The following is a 22,378-nucleotide window of genomic DNA, read 5'->3' as shown; positions in this document are numbered from 1 at the left end:
CAGAAAAGACTAGAACCTGTTTTCTGATTTTGATTAGATTTCTGATATTTCACATTTGAATTATTTTACACATATTCACCAGCATCACCACTTCAGATGAGCTCTTCCCTATTAATCAGAAATTGCATGTTCACCAAATTCAGGAAGATAAGTGCCATCTCTTGGTATTTAACACAACTGGAATTATTTTCCAATTTATGCAGATTTCAGCAAAGATGGTTGCCATTTTTCTCAGGAGATTGCTAAAGACCCATTTTATTTCACTAAAAAAGGTCCCAACAGATTTGCCCTGGAAGAATGCCAAGGGTTGTTTTTTTTTGTTTGTTTGTTTTGGTTTGGTTTGGTTTTAAGTATCCCATAAATAGAGAAATTTCAATCTGGTAGGGAAATGGAGAATGACTGTTTCCATATTTCTTCCTTTTTTTCTTAGTTTTTCAACTTATGTAATGAATCTGAGAACATACAGATTTTTTTAGAGGTCACCTTTTTCTTTTTTTTAAAATTTTTATTTATTTATGATAGTCACAGAGAGAGAGAGAGAGAGAGGCAGAGACACAGGCAGAGGGAGAAGCAGGCTCCATGCACTGGGAGCCCGACGTGGGATTCGATCCAGGTCTCCAGGATCGCGCCCTGGGCCAAAGGCAGGCGCCAAACCGCTGCGCCACCCAGGGATCCCGAGGTCACCTTTTTCTTAAGGTTCACAGTAATTCTCATAAAGTCAGTACTATTTATTTGTCTTGTTTTAATGGCTTTCACTTTTGTTTGCATTTTAAAAGATATTGATATTTTAATTGCTTTTCAAAGTAGGAGTATGCCTTGCTACCTGAAATGTCATGATTTGAACTTGGGAGCCAAGTAGATTTGGGTGCATTTTTTGAAATGGACCTGTTTGGAAGCCCAAAGTCTCTTGCTACTCGCTATACCAAATACAGCACCTCAAGAAATTCAGATATCCTAACTCAAGAGCCAAATTGATTTAGATGATAATTAATATCTGTATAGAGCTGGAAGTATAAAATGTTTTTAAATGAACTACTTCTGAATTCCACTTCCACTTTTATTCATGTAATGACTCTCTGCTTTTTATTAGGAATTCTTACTTGAAAAGCTGAGCTACATTATGTCAGAAAAAGGAATGCTAAAGGGCTGGAGGTGGTTAGAGAGAGATAAAGGGAGCCCCATGAAAAAGCATTCCAAGCAGTATAGGGAAAGGGAGAGGGAGAGGCAGGCAGTGCTATATCTCTGGTTACTCTAATTTGAAGTCATAAGGGAGGAGAGAGGGTATGGAGATGTATAATGGGAAGACCTAGATTTAAGTTCTACTTCCATGGTCTGGCTAGGTGATCTTGAACAAATTATTGTCTGTGGTAAATAGACATTTCTTTTTCAGCAAAACAGAGGTGAAAATGGTACCTGCAAGCTACCATACAATATGCATGAAAGTACTCTGCAACTTAGGAAATATCCCAACACAAATGGTGGTGGTTGTTATAGATGATGGAAAGAATGCTGTTATCTGAAAATACTTTTTTTTTTTTAAGGAGAGTGAAGACTGCTGATGCTTTCACATACTTTATTTATTTATTTTTTTATTTTTTTATGATAGTTACACACACAGAGAGAGAGAGAGAGAGAGGCAGAGACACAGGCAGAGAGAGAAGCAGGCTCCATGCACCGGGAGCCCGATGTGGGACTCGATCCCGGGTCTCCAGGATCGCGCCCTGGGCCAAAGGCAGGCGCTAAACTGCTGCGCCACCCAGGGATCCCTGAAAATACTTTTAATATAGCATGTGTTTTTAAAAATGCCTATTCATGTATATACATATATATGTATGAATGTGTATATATATATATATATATATATATATATATATATATATATATAAAATCAGGACCTAGAGGGTTAAAAATGTTTTGTGTTAGATATGCAACTCTGTGAGAACACTATCAGGTATAACAGGAGAGGTGTTTTTTTTGCTTCTGTTTAGTGTGATATTGATCTCAGAGAGCCATTAGAAATCACTCCTGGCCATCTTAGTTCAGATTTATTTTGCTTACCCTGGGAAGGTCTGAACCCATGATCAAGGGCCAAGAATTTCAAGTGTATTCTTGGCTTTGGCCCTGTTTCTGAGTAGCATTCGGGAAACCTACTGTTATTCATTGATTTTCTGATTGCTAGAGATGTAGTGGTCGTGCATAATTATTTCACATGGAAAATTCCACAGCTACAGATTTAAATACGGTTTAATTAACACATAAGCTATAAGAGGATTTATTATGATTCTTAGATATGAAATGTCAAATTTTGAAGTAATGCTCTAGGAGCATTTTGGACTGTAGAGAAAGGGAAACTTTTTAATGTTTTAAAAGCAACTTTCCTTGTGTTGAATTAGTAATAATGGCTTTTCAAACCTAGTTATCATCTTTTTACAAGAAGATGGAGTATGAGTAAGGTTGGCTGCCATTCTGAAACTTTAATACTTCACAAAGTGGTGGAGGTACATGTTTGCTTTTCCTTCCAGCTTCTTCATCTGGTTGGTGCATTGAATTTTAAAGGGTGTACTTGAGCTAGTACATGCTACTTAAAAAGAGAACACTCTCTTACAAGTAGTTGATGGAAAAGCTCATTAAAATTCTATGTATGGGGCACTTCTCCTTTCCCTCTACTCTCTCTGGAACACTCTTAGAAAAGAATTATTAGGCTAGCAATAAGTCAGAACTTCAGTAATGACTGGGGTATGGACTCCAGACAATTGCCTTCTCATCCTCTTATTTCATCTTGGCCCTACTCATGACACTTAAACCCAACCCTGATGCCAAAGAGAAGGTATATGAAACGCTCTTCCCTCAGCCTATTGTGTCTGGGGAAAACAGAGATCACCTCATCCCTGAATCTTTTGTAATTTGTGGAATCACAGAGTGAGTCTCTATCACAGACTTCAAATTTAGTCTGATCAGAGACATCAAATGTCATTGAGCAGTACCCCCTAAACTTCCCTATCAAGTCACCATCCATGCCTTGACTTGTGGACATCTTGTCAGGGGGTGTCCCCTACCTCACATGGAAGTGGTCTCCCTATTCAGAAAGATATAACTGTTACTGAGCAAGAAGGCAGGGAACATGAACAGTTGTCAGAGTCATTAACAATAGCTGGAGTCATGAACATCAAAGATACTAATGACTTTGAATTTCATTTGCTCAGTTGGGAGAGCTGATTTAAGCAGAGGAATAATCCGAGCAGCGCTGTACTTTTAGAAAGTGAATTTAGCAGTTGTTTAGAAAACAAGGTGTAGCAGATTGGATCAGGGGCATGGAAACCACGTGAAAGACAACTATCAAGCACCTAGTGAGGGATGCTGAGGTCCCCAGGATAGGTGAGGGAAGCACCGAACCCCTGGTTCTTAACTCTGACAGTTCATCAGGGTCACCTCAGCATCTTATGGATGCCTCGGACCCATGGCCCTGGATTCTGAGACAGTTGGAGCAGGGTCATTTTGTGATCATTTGACCTTTAAATACTACAGGGGTGATTCTGCTATGCTGACAGAATTTATATCTGCGGTAATAGTAGCAGTGCATAATCCTTGAGCCCTGAGCTTGTGCTGAGCTCTTTACATATAGTAACTCCTTAAATCTCCTGGGACATATATGCTGCTTTATGCCCGATTCACAGATGAGGAAAGTAAGTCCAGAGATGTGGATTTGGTGGCCCCAGATCCCATGAGTCAGTGGGAGAGCCAGGATCAGAACTCAGGCCAAGCTGACTCCAAAGCTTTGCTGAAATAGGATTTAAAACAAAAACAAAAACAAACTTGGTGTATTGTTTTATGAAAGTAACATAATATTAGCCAGTTTTTCCCAAAAGACACCATAATCTTTTCAAGTTTATAGAACTTGAAAGTCACACGTAAGATTTTAAAGGAAGGTGTATGCTTAAAATATTAAATTACAGGAAAAAATTATTTATTTTAAAGTTATTTTTTTCTGCTTCCTGAGCCAACCCAGCATGCTTTTCCTGGCTTGTGTTCTTTCTGCTGCTACCAGAGGAAGAACAGAAAGATGATGTCATCTGATATTTTCCCCCCGCTGAGTCACTAAAAGAATAAAATGAAATATATCTTTAATTCAGGAATTCCTTTACGGACACACAGAAAATCTAGTTTTCAGCCATGCCTATGATGTCTGTTAAGAACAGAAACACATCTCCAAAGGAAGTCACTGATGCTCTTAGCAGGAACAATTTTGGTAAAGTATCTTGCACAAGCTGGAAATTTAACAAAGGGTTACACTGATATTTATAAAAACACAGAGTTCTCAAAACTAAACTTTTCCCCCTCATATTAAGATCGTCACAGCATTAACTCAGAAAAAGTTTTGAAATCAGCCATCTAGGTACACTGCACTGAAATCTTTTAGTGCTTCTATGATTATTATTATTATTATTATTATTAGTTCCCTCTTGCCCTTCAACAAATTTTCCGGGACATGTGGGTGCCAAGTGCAGTTGAAATGGCCAGGAGGAGCGCTAGCCAGGGGCCAGAAACTCACCACGGAGGTCACAGTAAATAAAAGTTGTCACACAAATGGGGACCAAAGGACAGAATCAGAACTGCTTGAACTTTGTAGAATTTCTTCAGTCAGTGGGTAATCCAAAGTTTGAATATAGGAACATCATAAGCCATACGAATATGTCTAGTTTTTACCTCCAATGAAAGAAGGACTTTCAACCAGGACCAAAGAAGACCACTGGTGGGATGTTAACATGGTCACCGATGGATGGTGACGTTATGAATGATTTCATTTTTTTCTTTTCCTCTTTAAGCAATTTAAAATGTGGGATCCCTGGGTGGCGCAGCGGTTTGGCACCTGCCTTTGGCCCAGGGCGCGATCCTGGAGACCCGGGATCGAATCCCACATCGGGCTTCTGGTGCATGGAGCCTGCTTCTCCCTCTGCCTGTGTCTCTGCCTCTCTCTCTCTCTGTGACTATCATAAATAAATAAATAAAAAATTTAAAAAAAATTAAACAATTTAAAATGTGATTTCCCTTTATCCTTCTGCAAGATAGTAGATCATTGAATAGTCTGCTGTCAATATTAGAATCTAGGTGCTTGCTTAAAGAAATGCTGGTTGCTGTCAGTTATTTCTTGACTAAATGGATGTGCACTTATATTTTGTTTTTAGATCCAAGAGTTGAAGACTGGCTCCTCATGTCCTCACCTCTGCCACAAACCATCATCCTGGGACTCTATGTCTATTTTGTCACTTCTCTAGGACCAAAGCTCATGGAGAATCGAAAGCCCTATGAACTGAAGAAAGCAATGATAACGTACAATTTTTCCATAGTACTCTTTTCTGTGTATATGTGTTATGAGGCAAGTGTCTTCAGTATTCCTAATGGGAGAATTTTGCTTGAATCTTCCTGTATTTCTGTCATTGTTTCTTGTTATGATTATAATGATAACTGAGATATAAGGAATTTTAGAAATTTATCTTAAATCTTTGCCAAAAAAATTGTTATGTATGGACCAGATATTGAGCTATTTAGAGGATCTCAGTATAGTCTACTTCACAAGTAGTGAGAAAAATTAACATTAAGTCCGGTAACTTGCAACAGTTAATCTTAACAGATGATTGAATGAATCCATAAGTGTTGGTTTTAAGGCAACTCATACTTGAAGTTATGTAACTCTCAAAGTAACATTCAAAATAACATGCCTGGTTATTGGAGAACTGATATCTGAATCCAGGTCTGTCTGACATTGGGAGCTCATCTTGACTCTGTAATGAGTTATCATCACCATGGTAGGAACTTCTGATGAGCTATAAGATGGTGGACTGTTTAGGTTTGGTTTAGCTGGCCCTTGTGGGGACAGAGAATTTAAATTCATACAAAGCAGTAGGTGAAGGAACCTGTCCCTTGTCAATAAGAGAGAGTGGGATCTTCCAGGCCCAAGAGTAGACTCATGGATTCTCTCTCACCTACTGTACTATTAACAACCTTCACCAGCCTCACTTACCTGCTTTTCTGGGATTCTTTGCTTCTTTTCCAATACTGGCTGGCTTTCTCATCTTCCACTCCTTATTTACTTCTTTGCTGCATAGCTTGTGCTTCCACATAACTGAAAAACTCTTGAGGGCCCACCATGACCCCTGCAGCCCCTCTTGACCTCTCCATATGTATCCCTCCAACTTGATTCCCACTGCAAATCTACCTGATTGAGTCACCTTATATTTGTTGTAGCTTCATTTCTCATTGGCTTCCCTAAAGTCTGGACTTGCCTTGCTACCTTCTATTTCTTCTACGTATTTACCAAAATTAACTACAGGCTACCTTACTGTTATGGATCACAAGTAACTGAAAGGGAAGGGTTAGTAGAGGTGAGGAGCAGAAAAAATACATGCTCTTACCAAGTTATGAGGGCGGGGAAACAGCCTATAGGACAGTGAAGTGCAGACCTAGAAGCCAGGAGACAAGGAGCTATTAATACCAGTCATGCTACTAACCAACTGCCTGATTTTTGAGCAAGTTATTTAACCTCTCTGGGCCTTAGTTCTCCCATTTTATAGAGTCAAGGTGAAACCAAATTGTTTCTCACGTCCCTTTATACTCTATGTCTGATTATGTTATTCAGTGTGATGTCCCCAAATATGTTTCTCAGGAAAAGAATTTAATTATAGCCATTAAGTTTGGGTTCCTACTTTAGCAAATACAGTGTAAAAGAAGTTTTGAAAATATCTGAATTTGGCAGTTTCTATTTCCCATTAATCACTCATACTAGAGTTACTTATATGCCAAAGTTGGGGTTTATTACCTGCCAAATACAAATTATTGCTCCTTCTTCTTGATAGCCTGAAACATAGAAATATATGTCAAAAGCTCCATAGACTATTAGAATGTTCTTAAATTTAGTATCAGGAAAGCACCAATTTTACTCTCTCTTTAAACAAAGACTCTTGGCAGCTGGTCAGCATATCATGTACAGGACACTGAACACATGGTTTATTGGGTAGAGCATAATTACATTAGGTATACAGAGGAAACACCTCCACTTATGAATGTTAGGGAAAATATGAACAAGATGGGTTATAAATCTTGAAAACATGAGCAAGATGAAAGGGGAGTATATCACACAAAGGGAACCCACATGCCTGACTGTAGAGTGATGGTTTTTGAATGTGCTAGTTACTTGGCACCAGTCAGACATTGATAAAGAGAGACCAGTGAAGATCTCACAGGAGACCATGTCACAGAGCTTCTGTTGTTCAGCTCAGTCCTTTTTTGAGGTATGGTAAAGTGGAAAGCCAATCATCCCAGTTAAGTAAGTGGACTTTCAGTTTTACTTGCAGCAATCAGAAGAGAATCTGAATGGAAGAGAATATGATGGTCACTGACAGATCAGGATTTTGTAGAATTAGCTATTTTTATACACATCCCCTTGTTCCTTTGAGAAAAACTTGTTGATTTGTTTTTGTAAGTCATTTTTCTAACCCATAAAATATGTCTTTTCTGATCATCTTTGTAAAGATTTCACCATTTACCAAGTTGACAGTGGAATTAAATATCTTAGGAATCAAGGTAGGAGCTAATATCAGGAAAGGATGGTATGAGTTTGAATACCATGGTCTAAAGAGTTGTTCTTTCTCTTATGCATCTTATTGGTTTTCAGCATTAAAATATTTTGATAAACCTCATAAATTTTTGCTTTTAAAAACTAATTTATGGTGAAGTTTTCATTTTAGCTTTAATAGTAATTAAAAATAGAAATTTAGAAGGTGCACTCATGGCAGAAAATGATGTAACCATTGTACTGAGAAATAAGACATTCCAGGGAAGATGCTGGGACTTGTGAGAATAGGATGTTAGAGAAGAGCTGATTGTATTGTCAGAACACTCAGTTAAGCCAACCATTTAATTTATACACTCATTTAAAAGTAGAGCCCTTAGCTCTTCATTTTCAGATACTGTTTTTTTTCATTTCCTTAGTTTCTGTTTGAATCAGATACTCTTTTAAAAGAACTTCCCCCCATCCTACTAAAAGAATGTCAAAATAATCTTTGAATTAAGGTTCAGATAACAACAATAGACCCTTTCTTCTCACCACTAGTCTAAGGTCACTTTGTGGGTGTGCTGGAATTAAGACATGCCATTTTGCACTCTTCTTGTTAACATTTTCCTCTCTTACTCATCATGGGAATCCAAAATTAACTGATATCTGAGTCTTGTGTTTGATCAATCTTGATTTTTAAGAGTCATGGACTACCACTTCACATTACACACACTAGCCAAGAACAGGAAAACCCAGTTGTGGCAGCCATCTAATGAGTACAGTGAGAAATTCTGGTTTGCCCATTTACTTATTGACTGATTGAGAAGATTAGACATCACCAGAAAAGACTGTTTTCAGACCTTGCTATCCCCTTCAGAGTATGTAAACGTATTCACAGGCATATATAGATATACATATGTGTACGTATACTGGCATATACCAACCAGTGTTTGCTATATAGGCAAAACACCCAATGTTTTATTCTCCACTGTATCAGAATAATCATTCCAAGACATGGACATTTGAGTCAGAAAAAAGTTGATGTAGGTAATATATGAGTATACAATTTTGAAAATGCTTGTTGCTTTGATTATCAAAGGAGTTCCCAGTCTGTAATTGTTCTAGCCTGCCTTTTCGTCTGCACTGCATGCGGAGTCAACTGTGATTGTGGTAAAGAGACACAATCCAAAGTCCTGTTGTTATAGCTGTTGAGCAGATGCTTCGTCCTTTAATGTACATATGCTCTCTTCCAGTTTGTGATGTCTGGCTGGGGCACAGGTTATTCATTTCGATGCGAAATTGTTGACTACTCACAGTCACCTTCAGCACTGAGGGTGAGTTTTCTTTGGAAAAACTCATAATTCAAATTAAATGTTAAAACATTTTAGACTCTTTTTTTAACACTTATGTGAACTCAGAAGAAGTAAATGACTCGATTATCAAATTATATGTACAGAAAAAAAAAGCTAAAAATGATCAGAAAGAATCAAACATAAAGTCAGGTATGTGGTTTACTGCTAAATGAAAGTTGGTGCTCTTATTTTTTACCTTCCTGGATTTAAAAATAAATTCATATCTGGTTCCTCAAACAATTAAAGATAGAATTACCATAGGATCTGGCAATTCCATTTCTGGATACTTAACTAGAAGAACTGAACACAGAGACTCAAAGAAATATTTGTATACCCATAGTCACAGCAGCACTTTTTGCAGTAGCCAAGAAATAGAGGCAACCCAAATGTCCACGGACAGATGAACAGATAAAGAAAATGTGGTACATACATGCAATGGAATAATCCCCAGCCTTAGCAGGGAAAAAAATCTGACATGTGCTGTAACACTGATGGACCTGGAGGACATTTCACTGAGTGGAATTATCCAGGCACAAAAGGACAAATACTGTATGATTCTATTATGTGAAATACCTGGAGTAGTTAGAATCAGAGTCGGAAAGTAAAATGGTAGTTGTCAAGGGATGGTGGGGAAGGGAGGTAAAGAGTGATTATTTAGTAGGTACAGAGTCTCACTTTTGCAAGATGAGAAGAGATTTACAGATGAATGGTGGTGATGGTTGCACAAAAATGAGAATGCCACCAAACTGAACACTTACAAATGGTAAATTCAGTATGTATATTTTGCCAAAATTAAAAAAAATAAAAATTTCCTCCACATAAAAAATAAAATAAATTCGTATCTATGTGTGTTTCTGCAGATGGCACGCACCTGCTGGCTTTATTACTTCTCCAAATTTATTGAGCTGTTAGATACTGTGAGTATGTGGTTACCACATTTGGTAAATGTTTGATCTTTTAGTGGAAGCAATAAACTGCTGGAGTTAATCTGTCTGATAATTCTTGTTATCTTTCCACTTCCGGCAGAACTCCAATTATTTTTTACCTTTTATTATCAGTAATTTTAGAAAATCGGATAAGCATTTTTTTTCAATCTTTTGCAAACTCCAAAAGCTCTTGTTATGTATCTACTACCTGATTAAGATAAGTATGTAACTGTCACATATTCTGCAAAACTGTGCATCTTTATGGAGATGGATAACTAGTGTTTGGGGAAGCAGGTTCATGAAGCAAAGAACAGAGAACATTTTACCTTGCGTTCTTTTGATATAAACCAAAGCACTGTGTCATCCATATTCCTTTAAGAGGATAAATGCTTCAAAATTCATAAACTTACATTAGGATGTTAGCCCTGGGATATCAGTAATTTTGATAACAACAAAACTATCTCCATCTGCCTTTCTGAAGTTTATGCTTACTAGATCTTCTCTCTTCCAACTTAAGATCCTGTTGAGGATCAACTCTGAATTTTGGTGACTGGGCTCTGGGAGAAGCAAGTGCCATGGATTAGGGTCCATGATGAAAGGAGAAAACCTACTTCTGTTTTCAGAGTCGCTTAGGAAAGCTGGACATTTATTTCATTGTTGGGGCATGTGGATCTCAGTTATTCTGGAACCAGTTCTGAGTCTAAGACAACTGTGTTCTCTCCTCAGAATACATATTATAAATACCTATTACAGATTGTGTATTTTTTGTAGCAAATCTCAACATGCTTCACCTTCTCAGCTGAATGATCACATACTGTTAGAATTGAAAGGGACTTTAGTGAGCATAGAATACAGTGGTTCTTAAACTTGGGCATGCCTTAGAATCACCTAGAGGGCTTGTTAACACACAGATAACATGCACCCCACCCCTACAGTTTCTGGTTCAGTATATTGGGCTCAAGAAGTTGCATCTCTTTTAAGTTCTCAGGTGATGTTGTTGCTCTTGGTCCAGGGTCCACACTGGGAGACCCTGGTTGTAGTTCAGTGGTTCTAAGCCATCATGGTTCAGGAGAATTAACTGCATTAGAAAAAGCAACCACCACCACCACACACAAAAAAAAACCCTGGCCCTCACCTCTAGAGATTTGGTGCCAGATGGTCTACAGTCAGAGACTAGGCATAGCAATTTTTATAAAGTTTCTTGGACATTGTAATATGCAGCCAGGGTTGAGAACCACTGATCTGGTCCAGAGCCCTCAATCTGAAAATAAATTGAAGCCAGAAAGGTAAGTAACTCACCCAGAGGAATGCCGCTACTGCCTGGGACCAGGACCCCAGATAGTTGATGTGGGGCTTTTCCTTTGCATCCTGCATCATGCTGCCTTCTTCCATGTGCATAAGCAAATGCATTTTGGCTTCATTGTTCTGCTTTGCCTGTGCTCATTTCCAGGTTCCATAAGGAAACTGTTGCTACCTCTATGTCCTTCCCTAAACCGCATTTCTCAAATACTGCTATGGATACTTCTATTTGTGCTGTTCTGCTTAGTTCTATATTTAGAAGTCTGACTCATCACTGGTATTCTGAATTTTGAATATTTCTTGAACACTTAATTCTGCTTTTGAATTTTTTTAAAACCCACTCCCCTGTAAAAGCCTTCCAGTTCTCCTCCTTGTTTGTTTGTAGGGTTTCTGCAAACCATGAGTACATTCAGTCTGGATAGTGCCTTTGTTGCCTTTCTCATTTTTCCCAGGCTGCTTTTTCCCCCCATCCTATTTCCCCAAATCCCCTTGAGTTCTTCCCTTTTCATCTTTCTTTAATAATTATATGCTAACTTTTTGCTCTGTTGCAAGTCCTCCTTTCCCTTATCTAAATTGGTAGGCTATCTTAGAGAGCAATATAAAGTAATTTCTGTCCTAAGAATTGAGACTCTCTGCTTTCCCATATACTTTAAAATCCACGTGGATGTTTTCCTACCAGTAACATTTCTTTCAATGATATTTGGCTAAGTTCTTCACTTTCCATTTTTGATTTTCAAATCTGCATACATTTTCTTTAACACTTTTTTATTGATTCTCCCATGACTAGTCATCATATCTAAGTTTCTTAATACTAATTAGCTTTTAAGCTGCCCCTTGGAGAATCAGCTGCTTCTATGAGCATTCTCTAAGGCAGCCCTTTGAATGTAAATTATGATGTTTGTACTTTGCCAGTATTTTTGTAACAGTAGATAAATCATTGCATGATTTTCTATGAACTTGATTTTTTTAAAATTATTTCAGATCTTTTTTGTTCTGCGTAAGAAAAATAGCCAAGTGACTTTCCTGCATGTCTTCCATCATACCATCATGCCATGGACCTGGTGGTTTGGAGTCAAATTTGCCGCAGGTAGCCAAGGGAGAGTTGGGATCATGTGTTATAAACAATTACATTTCTGTATGTTGTGAACACAAATTCTTCTGTCCTTATATATGATTTAGAAGAAACTCAAAACATCAAAGAATTACTTTGGTTAAACTTCTGACTTTCATTATTACCTGAAAGATAAATGTGAGACTCTCAACCTAGATCCCTCCCGCACCCCCCATTCTTTAGATACTCATGACTTTTGGGTACGGTCTCCTACTTTTATCCTTTCATTGTTTTGTTTGGATTTTACTCTTTTCCCATATAGTTCTATTAAATATCCTTAAATAAATAAACAGCAAACAAATAAAATGGTAGAAGCCTTAGTTTTATAGAAATATAGTTAGGTATCAGTTCCTTCCAGGTTTCTAGAAAGTTAGAATGTTTTTCTCAAGTTCCAGCCTTCGTTCCTTTCAAAACTCCAGTAACTGATACACATCTCATTCCCTACCAACTCTTTAAAGATGTGTCAAGTTGTGGTGGAAGGATATTGTTTTGATATTATTTTGAAGTCAAAACTGGTTTAAATCAAAAGCTTGGCATCAGACTCTTTTGTTCCTTTGGCATTGGTTTTATGCCTCTGAACATCTAGAATCGGAAAAAACAGTTTAAATAATTTTGCCCTATCATAAAGTGTTAAATAAATGATATCCCCCAAGTACGTATACTTATTAGCAAAAGTTGGTCCGAAGATTTAAGAAATAAATATATCTTAATAAATAAAAAATAAATCTTTCCTAAATTTAAGAAGTCTTTGAGTAAATCTGCAGCCCATGTTAGACAAAGCTTTAAAATTTCTGTGAGTAGCTCATTTCTTTTGGGCATTCTGACTTTACAGGACTAAAATAAGAAACCACAGTTGAAGAATTCTTATATGAGTTTTAGAGTCTCTAGGCATGGGGGAAAATCTTCATGTCCCAGAGAATGAGAGGGCATGAATAAGCCATTGGCATGAAAGAGATACCAGAACCTTAGCAGAGCCAGAAGGACGGTTCCTAACGTGGCTTTTGGGCATCAGATTTTCCAGTATGTGAGGTGTTTCCTTTCCCCAAATTGGCATTTATATGTCATGAATTTTTAAAAAGTAAATGTTGCTGGTTTTTCTTATAATGTATGTTGATGTAAAAATGTAGCTCATGTTATGATAAGATAGTCTCATTTGTGTCCTTTTACAAATCAAGGATAGCTATATTATTTAATTTCCATTATTTTACTTATCTTTGTATGTATTTGTTTTCTCTCACATGCACATAAGTTCTTTGTAGAGTGATATTCTTTGGCCAAAAATTGAAAAATACCTAACTACCCATTAATAAAATGATTATGAATTCTTATGTGTATATATATATATATAACTGTGAAATGTAAATGATATTGACATCTAGTTCATCTTCTCCTTTAAGCAGTTTGACTCCAAAATTATCAGAAATAGGTATCTCTTCTATTTTTAAAGTATGCTAGAAAAAGTTCTTTCACACCCTTATAATTTATTTATTCAGATTCTTCTCTGAGACCAGAATATTACAACACTGAAAAATAAGTATAAATAGGAAAAAGATTGGGGAGCAGTACCCCCAAAATACAGTTATTTGGAGGTGCTGACACAAAAAAGAGCTTTCCCTCTCCATCATTATCTTCCTCTGTATTTTCTGATTTTTCTGTATTGAATAGCTATTAGTTCTATAATGGGAAAAATGAACTTTATTTGAAGAATAGAGTTGAGTACTTTTCTAGTGTCTATTCTTGAGCCATTGATAGTATGGCTTCCATTTCCAAATAGGCATTGCTTTCAATAATGAAAATTTAGACATGAAATTCCTTGGTTTTTCAATGTTACCCTGTTTGTAGACATCAAACACTTTGTAATGAGTTCTTTGTCCACACCTTAATCCCCCTTCTGCTTTCAAAATGTAAATACTTTCTTCTCTCTTATATGTTCCTCAAGTCGGCATTTCTGTTCAGTCTTGCATGTGGAATCTAGTAAATACTTGTACACCTAATATCTACTTAGTGACAAGTACAGCAACAAGAGCTGAGATATTTCCAGAAATGTGGTCTGGCATTGACTTTCATTCCTAAAATGAAACTCCAGTTTAAACTGTTCTTTCAAAAATTTGAGCACAGCTGATCTCTATCTAGTATTTAATTTCCTGTTTGCCTGTTGTACAATTCTCTGGCATAATAAGAATTCCAACTTTTCTTTGGAATATGATGCAAATGTTTCTCTGGCAGGTTTTTATATTCGTTATGTACATACTCCCTTCCAGAGATATGTAGAATTGTGATTACTACCCAGGTGATTCCTTTTTCTAAACCAAAGGAATAAAATGAGATGGCACTAATTGTAATTCATTCAGGGATGTTATCTTTGCAAAAGTATTGTTGTAAAGGAGAAAGCAAGATTAGAAAATACTTTATTAGGAAAGCCTTCCAAAGGAGATGTGAAAAACATTATGAATTAAAACGTGACTGTTCTATGAACAAACTTATTAACATATCTGAGAAAATAATAACTAGACAAAATCAGCAAGTTAATTTTATTTGGAAGCTGATTTTGATTAGTAATCCTTAACTAAACCCTGTTAGGTACACTAGTGCTTTGTTAAATTCCTGCCCATTGGATCCTTCTCATTTTAGCACATTTAAATAGTGAAAGATTCTGGATGGAAAATAGTCTTCGACCAAAAAAAATGGGGCAGGCATCTTAGAAAGTTTCTGATGTAGTTTGTTTCCTGTGTGTTTATATAATCACAAGACACAAATGGACGTGAGAGGTATTTGGCTTATGCTAAGCAACTTGACTCCTAAACTATCAGAAATAGACAACTACTATATTTTTAAATCACCCTAGAAAAGGTGTTTTCACACCACTATAATTTATTAACTCAAGTTTCTTTGGGGAAAAAAGACTAACCCAAATGTAAATAATAAAAGGTGGGAGGTTGTTAATAAGCTTCATTAATTCAGTTTCTTCTGACTTGAAGTTTATGAAAATTAAAGAATTAGCTGCAATTTTATTTATTTAGGAGAAGAAAGTTTATGAAGCACAGGACAGCATAAATGAGGCACTGGGGGAATATTTAAATAACTCAAAAATAATTTTTTAAAACAGGTTACTTTAAAGGAGTACTTTACCAGTGGTAACATCTAGAAGTATCCAGAATTTCTGCAATTATGAATGATTATTGAAATGTAATCTGTTTCTACTATGCAACAATTTTTATTTTGTTTTAAATTTCCTGTAATATGTAGTGTTTATGAATTTGGTCCTTTTTCTAATGTAATTGTTCCACATTTGTGAGATTTCATTTTATTTCTGGAATTAAAGAAGACTGAAATAAAAAAAAGTAGAATATTTTGGAGAAAAATTTAAATCCCAGATCAGCATCACTAAGCTGAATCAGGCTATATATAAAGAATGCAGCTTCTTCCAGATTGTGCCTCTTAGGAAAGATGCTAAGGAGGAGTTTTTTGGTCTCTTGCCCTACTATCAACTAGTCACCTTGTTACGCCTTACACTGTACTACACAAGTCCAGCTAAAAAGACAATTGAGTTGATCTTTGCTTCTGTTCTCCAGGGTTATTTGTTTCTGTTCTAAATTGAATGTGATCAGTGGGAGATGTAGTGGTTAGAAGAAGAAAACCAAAATAGGAAGTCATAATTGATAGTAATCAAATGGAAGTGTAAACAAAGGTGGCTTAACAATTAATAAATGTTTATTTTGGGAAAACAATAATTGTTTTTAAATAATTAAGGCAAACTCAGCATAGCCTACTAATAAAAGCCAGTGGTTTTATTGCCAAAGTTTTGTAGCACAAGAGAATGGATTGTGATGCATTACAGTGTAATACTGTAATACTATACAGCAGTAAGAAAGGAAGCTACTAATATGCATAGCAACATGGATAAAGATTATCCTGTATAATCCTACTTATATAAAGGTTAATAACAGGAAAACTAGTACTTGATGATAGAAGTCAGCATAAAGATTACATTGGGAGGAGCATATTCTTGGAAGGGAGACGTAGAAACTGTACATGATGTTGGAAATGTTCTATGTGGATGGTTATGGGTGCGTATACCTATGTGCAAAATCATCACTTAAGATTAATGTATTTGTATACTTTATATATGCCAACCCTTACTAAAAAAATGAATTTGATTATTATTATTATTACGCATATACCATTTTTAAAAAGTAACTCAACTTAGTTTGTTAAAGTGAACCTAAATCAAAAGACCATCTTAAGGTTAAGATATAACAATAAATAAAGGCATTCTAACTTATTTTTGAAGATTTACATCTCATTTTACTGAATGAACGTGTTATCCAGTTCCCTCTCATTTAGTAACTATTTAACAACATTGATGTTGTATATGTTTTTCTCTTTACTAAAATTAAAGAAATAATTATTCTGAAATCTCAGTTCAGACAAAAATGAATCATATATTAAGGAGCATTGCCCCCACTTTACAATAATTTTATTTTCCAGGTGGTTTGGGAACATTCCATGCCTTTCTAAATACAGCTGTACATGTAGTCATGTATTCCTACTATGGGCTGTCTGCACTGGGACCAGCCTTCCAGAAGTATCTGTGGTGGAAAAAGTATTTGACATCATTACAACTTGTGAGTAATTAGTTTTCTTTAAAACCAGATATAAAACTAAACTGGAGTCATTTCTCTTCCCTATGAATCAGGATACTAACAAAAGCACAAAAGTCATAAAAAAATAGGAATATAGAATGTATAGCCCCTATATTGCACCCCATCATTATCCTTTCCATCTTATTTAAACTTTTGTCCAGCACTGTGTTGAAAACAAAGTGTATTTGGTAGCCAAGAGTTCAGACAGTTAAACCAGAATGTATATCTTTATGCCATCTTTATACCATTTTATGCTTTTATATAAAATAAATATAATTATGATCAAGATAATCTCAAGGTTATTTGAATCACAACAGGCATAATATTAAATTAGAAGTTAGACATTCCATATTCTTGGTCTAAATGATTTTGAGGAAGAGAATATAACTATGAGGGCATTATAAGTCTCCCCCATCCCTGCCTGTGAGTCTGTTTTTCTTCTAAATGGTAAACATACTTGCTGATTAAAGAGGTAGAGTCACAGTATATCATATATATTGACAAAATTGACAATGCTCTAAATAACCAAGTGCACGGAAATAGTGAAATAAATTATAAATTATTTTAATTCCTACTTTGCAAGAAAATTATTCATAATTGCTTTCTTTTTAAGTATTTTTTTCTGATTATAAAGTAACATATGACTATTGCTGAGAAATTAGAACATCTAATTAAGCAAAGAGAAAGAAAAAATAAACATAATTCCACATATATGTGTATACCAGTTGCTTGATTTGCATTATACTGCATAGACAATTTTGTATTGGGCTTTTTTTTTTTCACTTAACCTACTCTTGAATGTTATAAAACCTTTTTAATTATGTGGCAAAATACTCAAATAGAACAAATAATAGATATTTATTATTATCTTGAATATGTTGGTTATACACAAACACACTTGAGTCGAATATTGATAGTGTCACCGAGCCAAGGGTCCCAAAGGTATCATCTTTGTGTCTGCAAAATGAGAGAAATAAGTGTAGCAACTGCATATGCATGTCATCGAAGTTTCTTAAGATAATGAAAGGAAGCTTGAGGATGATCATAAAGAAACTGTGGAAAGCTTAACTATGGTTATAACTGGATAGATGATAGGTAATTGTTATTTATTTTTCTTTATGGCGTTTTACTTTTCTAACATTCCCACAGAGCACATGTTGCCTTTTAATCAGGAGAAAAAAGATATGCAAAAAACTTGGGCATTAGCCTGGGAAATCTTCCCATTAAGCTGTGTAGAATGTCCTGGAACAAAGAGCTCCCGGGCCTCATGAGGACAGTCATCAATGCTGTTTCACTCCTTACAGATTCTCTGCTGTCATTAGCAGGATATATTTTTACCCTGATATAGCTGTGGATGACAAGTGGCAGGTACAAGGACCCAGGGATGCTTTGGTTCCTACAGAATTGCTGGGGCTCTAATTAGAATGTTTGTATTTCCCCCAAATTGAAATACCTCATCTAACAGCAAGACAGAATATTTGAAATCAAAACTCTTAGAGAAAATTAGGCCATAATATAGGAGTCCCATGTGCATTTTGTCAAGTTCAGGACTCAAGACGAAGACTTGCCAAGAAAACCTGCTCTGATGATTCTTTGGGTACAAAAGGGCTGCCCCACTGCACAGCTCTAGGGCCATGTATGTGGGGCCCACTGGAGTTGTGTAGTTGGGCAGAACTGAATAGTGGTTCCCCATTTCCATCTTGATTTTGACTCTGTCCCACCCACTCTAACACCCATGGAGGCTAGATATAAAGATAAAATTCCATACCCAACAGTAGCCTGGATATGGTTGAAGAGTGTTTAAACATAAGCAGCCAAAGAATGCATTAAATAATTGCTCCTTTGTGACTTCATATCTGAATAATATTTTTCATTCTTTCATCTGTTAGGTCCAGTTCATTATTGTCACCATCCATATAGGCCAGTTCTTTTTCATGGAAGATTGCAAGTACCAGTTTCCAGTCTTTCTGTACATCATTATGAGTTATGGGTGCATCTTTCTGCTGCTCTTTCTCCATTTTTGGTACCGTGCTTACACCAAAGGCCAGAGGCTGCCCAAAACTGTGAAAAACGGAATCTGCAAAAACAAAGATCATTGAAATGCAAGCACAACGTGAATCTATAAATGAGACTGGTATCTTACTTTCCTTGACAATCAAGAGCTATTTCCATGTGAAGTGCATTTTGTATATTTTTCAAAACCAAGAGCTTGTATTTCTATGATAAGTTATTGGGGTTTCTGATATTTGAGAGCCAAAGCTCCCAGATAACAGAGTCTAATTAGAGCCTAAAGCAGGCAGTTTTTCAGCTGCTTTTAAACTTAATCTAAAGGTTTTATTTAATACATTTGTTACAATGAAAGGAGGATATGAAACAGTATAGTACTTTTCAAAGAAGTCCGGTATAGATGAAAAATATCATTAGATATTTTGAACACAGACAGAGATCCATGCTCTACTATAGATTCCTTCTACCAACTCTGAAATTCTAACTGTGGGTTCTGGCTTTGTTGCTTGTTGATTATATTCAGAAGACACTCTGTTTACTCTAGAGTTGTTCTAAAGAGCTAACACTGGTGAAAATTAAGTGAATTTTTGATAAGTTGTCATTTAACGTCACTAACAGTAATTTTTAATGGATCTCTTGTGTAGCTACCAATAGTTCTGCTGGTAAGACTTCCCTACAGCACTTTTGTTGTATATACTGTTTGGAAGTAACAGTTCTTTCGGTTACTACATCAATGCATATGACACTAAGGTTAGGTTAATATTTTGAAAACAAGATGATTTGTTCTGTGGCTTAATGAACACTGTGCTGTTACTATTTTATAGTTAACTTTGTATACTTCCGGAAGGAAGTGAAATTTGTCAATGGAAAAAGTAGGCTGTAGCTCAGTGGGAAAAATCTGTGGTCTGTTGTATGTTACAATGTCACTTTCTCATATTGTCTTGGCTTAAAGGATTATCTGGTTAAATATGTTTTGGTGAGGTATATAAATGTTCATATCATTAGCACACTACAAGCACTTTTAAATCATAAATGATTTCGGACCGCCCATTATACACAGTTTCCAGAGGTGGGTTAGAGTCATTTGTGAAGCAACTGGAAGCAAATGGTGGCACAGAAATTCTCTAGGGACTACTTGGTTATGTAAGGGTGTCTAAATAGAGGAGAAAGAGAGAGGCCGTTTAATAGTTGTTATAGATACAGTGCATGGAAAGCCATTGCCCAGAATTATGCATTAATAACCTGGATTTATATAAACTATATAATGAAGACCTGAAACTCATTTTTGCTTAGTTTTGTTTCTTTACAATTACTGCTTTCTAAAATTCTCTTGTTCTCACGTTTTCTTGTTGGCAAACCAAAAATACTGGTCAATAGAGTTTTGCCCCAGAAGCAATGATATTTGGACATTTCTGAATTTTTCCCTGTTGCTTTCATTCTTGTTATATTTGTACTCGATTTTGAAGAACTACTTATGCTTATATGACTTTAAACAATTAGTCCTTATGGGCCACAGTTATGTAACACACAGTGATAGCATTGTACATCAAAGCTCAAGTAAACTCCTTGTAAACTCCTGTAGTTAGGCATATCACCCCAAACATTTAATCTATACCATGGCCTCTTCTCTCACACTTACCAGATTTATAAGGCTATTTGCCTGTAAGTGACCTTTACTTATTTCACTTGCTTACAATATGAGAAGGTGAGAGTTGATAAAGGGGGAAATATCTTATTTTTCTTAAGTAAAAAATTAACAGAAAGCAGAGTTAAAAGAACAGCAGCTATAATTTATTTCTCTGAGGGTCTCAGGGTTCCTTAACTCTTTTCCCATTTTAGCTCTTCACAGCCAGCCAACCTATGCTAAAATGAGACGGTGTCCTAGGTACTTTACCCAATGCACACAACTCCCAAAGACCCAAGCAGGGTAAAGACCAAAAGAAAGCCCAAAGAAAAGATGGGCAAGGAGAGTTTGGTTTTCATAATAGTTTCTGCCCTGCATTGTACAACCTGTTGTAACCTTCCTGTTGTCTTTAAGATGTCTGATTTGCTTGTGAACTAACAGCAACATGTGATGGAACCATGTTCTAAATGATGTGACTAGAAGTGGAGAGCTGGAACATTACATGAAAAGAAATCACAGCTAGCACAAGTATCCTCCATATAAACATCATTAGATCAAAATGAATATCACTGGATGTAGGTTGTACATGGACATTGTCTTATTAAAGGGCTCTGTGGGTCACACAGAGTTTCTGTTAAGGTTTCATCCACTTTTCAGGACTTTATTGCCTTTAGATTTGCTTACGTAACAAAGAGACCAGTTAAAAAACCTGGTTTACAACATGAAGTTCTATGAATCCTTGAAAACCTATGTCTGTACTGTAAATAAATACAAATACAAAATTTTAAATGTCTATGGGATGCCGCTGGTCAATCTTAACTGAGTTGAATTCTTAATTGGGTGGAATATATCGTTCCCTAAATTATAAAATTATGAGTTAATGTTTCCTCAGTTATCTCTTATTTCTGTTAAATTTTTAAAGACTATGGGAAACTCCATGGATATTGTCAAAGTTTGTGTTTGTGTGTGTGTGTGTGTGTGCGTGTGTGTCTATTATAATATATTTGTGGTAGTGTGGTGTGTGTCTCTTTTATTTTGGAATCTAACTGCATATGTTTGCATGCTAGGTGATTTTAATGCTGAATACTTATGTAACCAGAGCATTTTCCACATTTGTTGCATACTTGGTATATTCAGAGCCCCGCTAGGTATTAGAGTGATACAAAGATACCTTGGGCACAGAGGGGCTTCCTGAAACTTACCAACTGACAGAGGAAATTATGTGACAGGGCATCTAGGTGCCATATGAGTGAACTTTCTGCCACTCAGAAAGCAGGGAAGGCTCTATGAAGGACTTAGATCTTGTGTGTTTAAGATGTACAGAATTTCAAAATGGGTGGTAGGTTAGTGGGCATGGAATTGTAAGTGAAAAGAGATAACAGATCAAGGCCCAGGGAGAGGAAAGTTTAGGAAATGGCCAATAGACCAAATGATAGTGAGGCTTCCCTGCAGTTCATACAGAGAGATGAGACCAGAAAAGGAGGCAGGCTCAGACCTTGGAGGCACCTGGCTGTGGCACATGGGCTTGATTCTCCAGGAAATTGATAACATTCGACTATTTTTGAGACAGATGAGGTTTGATCTAAGCAGTACTTAAGAGGCTTCTGGGGGGTGGGTAGGGTGGTGGCTTTAGATACTAACAGTAGAGCTAAATTTGTTGATTAAGGATGGGTGGAGGAGAGCCAGCATGTGTACCTAGAAAGAAAGGTGGGTGGGAGAGAGCTTCTGAAGGGAGAGTCTCATCTGGTTTGACCATGGATGGGATGGTTAGCAGGGTCTAGGGAAGTGGTGGGGCAGTGTGGAAAGTGGGCTGAATCTGAAGCCATGAAACATGGATGTTAGATGCCAGGTGACCTTGGGCAAGCTG

The 22,378-nt window shown here is 36.4% G+C and overlaps 1 protein-coding gene across 3 annotated transcripts in view; it reads left to right on the top strand.

The window, feature by feature from the left end:
- ELOVL7 (ELOVL fatty acid elongase 7) overlaps window positions 1-21,304 on the top strand; it is a 75,639-nt gene extending 54,335 nt beyond the window's left edge. For 2 of the 3 annotated variants that reach the window (XM_072826519.1, XM_072826520.1), the window contains 6 exons: window positions 5,184-5,374; window positions 8,803-8,883; window positions 9,762-9,818; window positions 12,108-12,213; window positions 16,726-16,862; window positions 18,770-21,304. In XM_072826519.1, coding sequence (XP_072682620.1) covers window positions 5,184-5,374; window positions 8,803-8,883; window positions 9,762-9,818; window positions 12,108-12,213; window positions 16,726-16,862; window positions 18,770-18,979 — 782 coding nt within the window. In that variant the 3' untranslated portion in view covers window positions 18,980-21,304. The remainder of the gene's footprint in view (window positions 1-5,183; window positions 5,375-8,802; window positions 8,884-9,761; window positions 9,819-12,107; window positions 12,214-16,725; window positions 16,863-18,769) is intronic. The other variant, XM_072826521.1, reaches the window with a different exon arrangement.
- The last annotated feature ends 1,074 nt before the right edge of the window (window positions 21,305-22,378 follow it).

This window comes from Canis lupus, chromosome 5 (genome assembly GCF_048164855.1).
Source record: "Canis lupus baileyi chromosome 5, mCanLup2.hap1, whole genome shotgun sequence".
In the NCBI taxonomy this organism is placed as follows: Eukaryota; Metazoa; Chordata; class Mammalia; order Carnivora; family Canidae; genus Canis; species Canis lupus.
The sequence above is the reverse complement of the archived record's forward strand: the minus strand, read 5'-3'. Positions and strand labels throughout refer to the sequence as shown.